This window comes from Habropoda laboriosa, unplaced genomic scaffold (genome assembly GCF_001263275.1).
Source record: "Habropoda laboriosa isolate 0110345459 unplaced genomic scaffold, ASM126327v1 scaffold816, whole genome shotgun sequence".
Taxonomy (NCBI): Eukaryota; Metazoa; Arthropoda; class Insecta; order Hymenoptera; family Apidae; genus Habropoda; species Habropoda laboriosa.
In genome coordinates, this window is record NW_017101002.1 from 917,847 (window position 1) to 925,268 (window position 7,422).

At 48.7% G+C, this 7,422-nt stretch overlaps 1 protein-coding gene across 1 annotated transcript in view; it reads right to left on the reverse strand.

Moving 5' to 3' along the window:
- Positions 1-5,197, reverse strand: part of LOC108577773 (slo-interacting protein 1) — a 22,803-nt gene extending 17,606 nt beyond the window's left edge. The window contains exon 1 of the mRNA XM_017940976.1: positions 5,008-5,197. Within this exon, the coding sequence (XP_017796465.1) occupies positions 5,008-5,028 (21 nt within the window). The 5' untranslated portion in view covers positions 5,029-5,197. The remainder of the gene's footprint in view (positions 1-5,007) is intronic.
- Positions 5,198-7,422: the final 2,225 nt, after the last annotated feature.

A 7,422-nucleotide genomic window follows, 5' to 3' on the forward strand; every position in this document is an offset into this window, starting at 1 on the left:
CAACACGTAAACCGAACACGCTCCGAAACGTTAACACGATTACAACGTAATTCGTAAACTATGTTCGTAAATTATGCCGTCGCGTTCGGGTAACGGTCCAAGTACTTTCCAAGTTTCGAACAGCGACGCGTGTATACACGAACGTCGACGCATTCCGCGCACCCTGTGATCCAATTAGCCCACCTCTTCGTCTTCCTCTACGCCGCGCCTTTCTTCCCTCTTCCCCGTTAAACTGGAATTTCCTTAACAATTTCCTTATCGGTGCTTCGCCGGTGTCGCACCAGCAACCGTTAAACGGCAAATAGGTATATACATAGGTATAATATCTCGCGGTAGAGATACGGAGCCACGCCGGTTGAAGATTCGAAAGAAGGACACGCGCATTACCATCGACGTCCGCTGAATATTCATCTCGCGCGGCAGCTTTCCATACGTAGGTATCTACTATATACATATCTTACAAAGAGAGGAAAAAATATGCGTCGCATACTTTCCACTCGAAATCCCTTTCTTCCTGTTGTTCTCCTCTCGGCTTTTGGCAACGTTTCGGGTTAAATAACCAAGACGAGTTGCGCTTTGAGATCGTTAGGATGGGGACTCGTAGGGGACTCGTCGATACGCGATATCATCTTTGGACTGAAAATGGCTCGGGGAATAACTCTTGTTCGTTCGCGTGTTCTCCAGTTCCTTCCGTGGGAATACGTATACGTGTACGTGCGGGATAATGGAAGGCAGAGACGCTCAACGAAATTAATTTGACGCGATTCGAGGGTGTCGCGGCCGTGGAAGTAAACGGGGAAACGCGTGCAAATGTAGCACGGGAGGCGCAAGCAACGATTATGCACTCGTGCATTCGTTAAGCCCACTTTATTTAATGATTTCGTGTTCGAATATAGTTACCGAATACTCCTCATTCCCGACGCTCGTAATAAAGACGATAAATGCATCTCCCCATCTACCTCCCCATCCACCTCTCCCTTTCCCTTCCCTCTCGGCCGACCCATTTCTCCCTACGAAAAATTAACCACCATCGCCCAACCTAAGCTTTCCACTCTTTTTACTTCACTTTGACGTTTAACGTCTCGAACGTAACGCGATGAATTTTATCACCGGACCCACACCCCCTTTGCAACTTTCCCTCTCGCCTTTCCGATCCTTCATTTTCGCCCATTGTTTTCACCGTTAAACGCATCTTTCGGATTATCGAGCGAACCGGCCAACCAACCATCGTTAGGCCGAATCGAGTAGTGCCGATTCTCAGAAAAATATCCACAATTCTCCCTCTTTCCTTTTGTTCCAACCACCATTTTCCACGCTGCTCGACACGCATTATTATCGCTACTAAACGAGTTTTAGCGCGCTAACGAGCTCCGACCACGGCGAATCCACTTTCGACAAACGCTGAACCCGGTTGCTCGCAGAATCGATATCCGGTTAACGATGCCTCTTCTCCAACGGACAAGAAGAAAAAAATGGCCGCGGAAAGTGATTAGTCGTACGATCGAATCGTACCCAGCCAAGAATATTTTGAATAAACGCTAGGAAAAGCCTAGCTCAAGAGTTCGCCCGAGTAACCAAGTTAAAAGAATCATCATCAGCAGCAGCAGCAGCAGCAGCAGCAGCACCCCCCGTTGTCTCGCAGAACCATCCTCGAATCCATCCCCCAGACATCGTGCTCGCTCCAAAAATATCCGGTTGCAGTCTGCTGTAAACTACATATGTACAAATACGCTGCACCGTCGACGACCAACAGAGGGAACAGGGAAAGAAGCGGATGAAATATACTCGCGGTCCAGTGGCCGCCGATGAAACGCGAGAAAGAAACAAGAGGGAGAGATGGGCAAACTCGTGCATACACACGTACCGGCATTCCCCAACCATCGCCCCTATCGCCCATCCGCGCCAATCTCCGGTCACACGATCCACCTCTTTCGGCTGAAAACTTTTCCTTCTCTCCCCAGCTGTGCATACCTACTCGGCCCACTTTTCGACAAACGTCCACGTAATTCGAGAAGCCAAACGAAAATTACCCGCCGACCTTTCGCACCAACCGCGACGATATTTCTCTCTAAACGCAATCTAAAGTCGGATTCTAATTTCTGTTTCAGCCGTTCTGCGAGCCATCTGCTCTCTCCGCCCACCTTTGTCGCTTCGCTGACGCTTCGAGATCTAATCAACGCCAACCTTGCTAGTTCTGTCTAGCATGACAAGATCGAACGTAGAACGAATCGATAAACGAACGGAAAGCGATTAGCGATGTTCATCGGCGATTTCAAAATTACGCGATTAATATTCGTGATCGGAAGCTGGTGCTGCTTGTCGTTTAATTAAAACGTCCCGACCAACTTACGATGCCACGCTGCGCGCGTTCAACGATCGATAAAAATACACGTATGTACGGTCAAGCTGTATCCTGTATCAATTTATCGAGCAACAACTACATTTACATGCCACGCTGTAAACATAGCGGTAGGAAAAGCCGCGGCGCCACTCTTTTCTTCTCCTCTCTTATCACCCACGGGGAAATAAAGAAATCCTCTCGCTAATATGTTTGGACGATTGCCAGGCAGCTGGGAAAGAAAAGGTCGTTAACCGACGATCGTAGAATCTCTCGATGCAGCCAGATAGTATCGAAGGATGGTGGGGAGAGGAGAGACGAGTGGAAGGAAGAAAAGAAGAAAGAGGAAAGAAAGTGAATGAGAAAGACGTGGTACCGTGTCGGGAAGAAGGGTATCCGAGAGACGTGGTGAGTACGTATACGTAGTATATAGGAGAGGTAGAACGCGAGGAATGCTAGCGCGGGGTGGCAGCAGCAGAACGGAGCAGAACGGAGAAGGAAGGGAAAAAGGGGAAAAGAACGGCGAGGGACTGGAGGGGTAGGTAGGAGGAACTGCCGAGATTCCGGCTTTATTGGCGCAAATGGCAATTATCTCGAGTGCGGGGAGTGTTCGGAGAAAGAATTAAAATATTTCCACCGTTCCCAGCTGTCAAGTAATTTTTGCGATTTTATCCTCTCCACTCCCCATCCCATCCCATCCCTCTCCAGCTCCTCCTTCTGCTCTCCACTCCCTGTAATGAACACTTTACGCGTTTCGTCGACGCGATCGCGTCTCGTTACAACAAGACGCTACCTACCAGCCAACTAATTGGAAATCGCGCGAGTATCGTAACACGGCTACAACCATACGTTTCTCCTTTTCGTTTACACATTCGTACACACATACTACTAGCTGAAGGTTTTCACGTCGTGAAAAATAAAGCGCAACATTGTAAATACATAGTAGGTAAGCGTTTGAAGATGGATCGAAGAGACTGTTAGGTACGTTAAGAAAAGCGGAGGTCGCGTAGAGTGCATCGTGTCACGCGATACGCGCGCGCCAATCGAATCCGTAAAAAATCGGAGCAAAGTATAAATACGTACTTGCAAGATTTCACCGATGCTTCCATCGGGTAGGTAATCAACGTACCTACGATGCTTTTACTTTTCTCACAGGAGGGTCCACATTCCGCTATCATCCGCAACGGCTCGAGTACGCTCGAAAACGCTCGAAAACGCACCGAGACATTTTACCGACATCCCGAGGCGACGTTCTTCAAACACGCTATTTCGCTATTATTTCACGCTTACCACTACTTCTTAAACGGCCCTTTCTCTCGTTCCGTGGCAATCGCGCACGTCAACTCCTTCTCCTCCTTCCCTTCCTTCCATCGCTCTGCACGTGCGAGCATCTTATCTGTCTGTTTGTCGATTGAAAGACGAATATCGACGGTACAGATTCCCCCCAGTTGGAAATCTCGCGGAACGGTGGCAGAAAGAAATCGGAAGGAAAAAAATATACGCCATCCCCTAGGTCGCATCGGAAGCGCTAAAATTAAACGGAATGCCAACGTACTCAAACGCACGTCCCGTCCTGGTCACGCCACACCGTTTCCTACCAATTCCTTTATCGTTCTGTTTACATAGCGCAAACTTGCCCTACCAACTTCAACGATAAGAACAAAAGGTAAACGCAGGTGCGTCCAACGACACGCTTTGCACGCGGACCTGTTATTACGTTTCTCCTCTTCGAGCTCACATCACGCCACGCAAGGTCCACGACCTTACCACGCGTTCTGCTACGCTTCCAACTACATACCTACCTTCTATACTGTACATATACATATATGTATAGGTATTTATGTCGCGAAACGATCAACGGAACGCAAAATTTCACCGCTTCGTAATCGGCCTGTTCACACCGTTCCCTACATGTCCCGCCAACGGATCATCTCTCCCACTCCCTTTTCCTCCCTTTTCTCGCTTCGATACACAAATGAAAATGTGAACATTTGAGCGAATTACCGAACACCTATTATCTCGGGACGTCCTCTTAAAATTCGAGTTTCGACGGTGTAAGTTGAATAAGAATAAAGCGATAACTGGGTCGCTGGTCAACCCCAATTATTCGTACACGCTTCGGGGAATCCTCGAGAAAAGAAAGACGGTGGAAATATTGTACAACAGCCGAGAGTTGAACTTTTATCCGCGAATGCTTAACCGTGTTGTCCTACGAGCTCTTCTGATTCTCTCTCGGTCTCTGCCCTTCCTTCTTCTTCTCCTCCCCCGCTGTGCCCCGCCACCTCCCTCGCCGTCACGCGATCCCAAGGTTTCTCCAACAAAACAAACCTCATGCTTCCTTGTTCATCGTTCGGTCGACAAAAACTATTTGCACCGACTGCAACTTTTCCCTCTGTTGTTGTTGTTATTCTTCTCCTTCTTCGAAACGATAAGATACGTTCTGAACGACACCTCGAATGTTACTACGTTACAATCGCTCAACGACATTCCAGCTTACAGAAGGGGACGTACGATAGTTTCGAAATAAATAACGCGAAACTGCTTCGATGTTCCCGACTAGTGTTTTCAACCTCAATTACGATGCCGGTGAAAAAGAATAGATCACGAATCGTAACGTAATAAACGAACGGAAAACAACGCGCGGCTAGGAATACGGAAAAACTGCTTACCTTCAAAATCACGAAATCCATGTCTAACAGGGTCGTTTTATCGGGAAAAACGGCGGAAGATAGTCCAAGACAAGATTGCTTCGAACGTGTTACTGCCTGTATCACGAAGCAGCGGGACGAGGAACCCGTTGAAAGAAGCCGAGTATAAAACGGCAACCGAACGAAAGCAATTACGCCGGCGAACCTTCCACTCTTCCACTTGTTTCCACTTGTTCGAAACGGCCAGAAGTATCGCACTCACACGCGGCACGAGGAGGCGGCTGGATCCTCGTCACTCCGCTGATCTAGCATCGCTGCGCGCGTCCTCGCGGGTCCACGGACACAGGCAAACAGAAAACCGTACACACACGGTAGAACGCGACTCCCGACTTTCCCGTTTACACGCGTTGACGAGACTTTCGAGAAACTCGCAACTGGACGCGCAGGGAAGCGAGGCGAGGCGAGGCGAGGCAAGACGGGGCGAGGCGAGGCAAGACGAGGCGAGGCGAGGCGAGGCAAGACAAGGCGAGACGATGCGGCACAACGCGACGATCACGCGAGAAAATATTCATCCATCACGCGTGCCGGCTCGGCGTCGACTGAATCCAACAGCGGTCGCGCGCCACGAGTGGGAGGCGTGTCTCGAGTGCGCGATGGAACGAGATCGAGCTATGCTATCGCGACCGAGAACACCGGACGGTGGAGAAAGTGAGACAATGAGAGGCGTGAGGGCGAGAGTGAGGAAGAGAGGATAATAGTTTCCGCGTGTTGGACGGAGACGAGACGAAGGGATGAGCGACCGGCCGTCGGAGACCATAGTCACACTGGCTGCAACTGTTGGGGAGTTGAGCGGTGCGAACCGGCAACGGCGAGGGGAGAGGCGAGGAGAGAAATGGATTCAGGAGAAACGGACGCGACGCGGGATTGAACGGAACGGAATGGAACGGAACGAGATACATACCTCGACCAGTGGAGACGGACGAATGACACAAAGAGCAAAAGAGAATTACACAAATGCTGATTATCCGAAAGTACCGTTTGCAACGCTACCGTTGCGATAGCGCAGGTATGCGATAATACATCTCCCATATCTATCTATCTTTCTGCCGTTTTCCGCCCTTTTTCTTTTACCCAATTTCTACCGATCCTTTTTTAAATCTTGTAAAATGACAAGGCAACATGACAAGCGTATAAACAGAAAAGCAACACGTGCCTGACACTTGAATGCAAGCTCTCCAACTTTTTTACCAAGCTATTGCAAAAACAAGCAATAACTTACTTAAGCAATAAAAACGAGCAAACTCGGAGGGTGATCAAATAGAAAATTCATAATCAGGATCTTAACGAGGAAAGTTGTATAAAAAGCGACTGAAAAGTTGTCAAGTTCCCGCCGTCTCATTTGTAATCCCAGCTCTGCCCAACCCTTCCTCATCGCACCGCTCTCGAAGCCCACTCATAATTGCCAAAGTTAATTTACGAATTGTAATTTAATTGGTCAGTTCTTGAAGGTTCTTTAAACTTTGTCTTTCCCGGAGCAGCTGGATTTCACGGAAAGCTTGGTTCGGTTCGTTCGCGGAAACAACAATACGAACGAACGCGTAATTTAACATTTCGATCGTGAACGATCGGAAGTAGACGGGAAGGATTCCGTAAAGGGAAGAAATTTCCATTTCCGAGGAAACTTTTCATTTGTAGAGGAAAGAAACACGTTATACACCTCGGTTACGGTATAGATAGCGCTACGCTTACGCAAATATCCAATGTCTTCCCTCTCTCTCTCTCTCTCTCTTTCTCTCTGTGTGTGTGTGTGTGTGCGTGTGTGTTTCTGCACACACGTGTGCTGCGTGTATACCTCTTTTATCTCCGCTCCTACAAGAAGGGGCAACAACGTTTCGAAAGAGGACACCCCGCCGGCTCATTACCAAGCAAGCACGAACGGATGTTCATAGATACGTGTATGCGAGACAGGGTTAAAGTCAGGACAAAAGGAAAGAGAGACGTCGGCTTCCTGAGATCTTACCGCAACCTGCTCTCGCTGAAACGAAAGAAAGAAGATTCCGCGTGACGGCGAACCTTTTAATTAGGCCGTCTGTGATCTGCCGAGCATTTTTCCTTTCCCCCTTTCTTCTTACTCCTCACCACACCGCTCCGTTCTTTCTTTCCCAATTTCTACCGTCCCCTCATGCTCGACTGATCGCGACTCGGTCACACCTCGAGAACCGTATTCCACCTTCCGAACGCGCACTACTATTTTCCGTGAAAAACAAAGAAGAGGAAGAAAAGAAAAAAAAAACGATTTCCTTCTGTTCGCTGAGGAAAAAGTCAGCGCTTCTCCATTTTCGTAACTGGCGGCCGTTACAAGACCTGGCCGAGATCGTAGAGAATCGATAATACATACCGCCCCGCACACATCGATTAGACTTGTAACGTGGATAC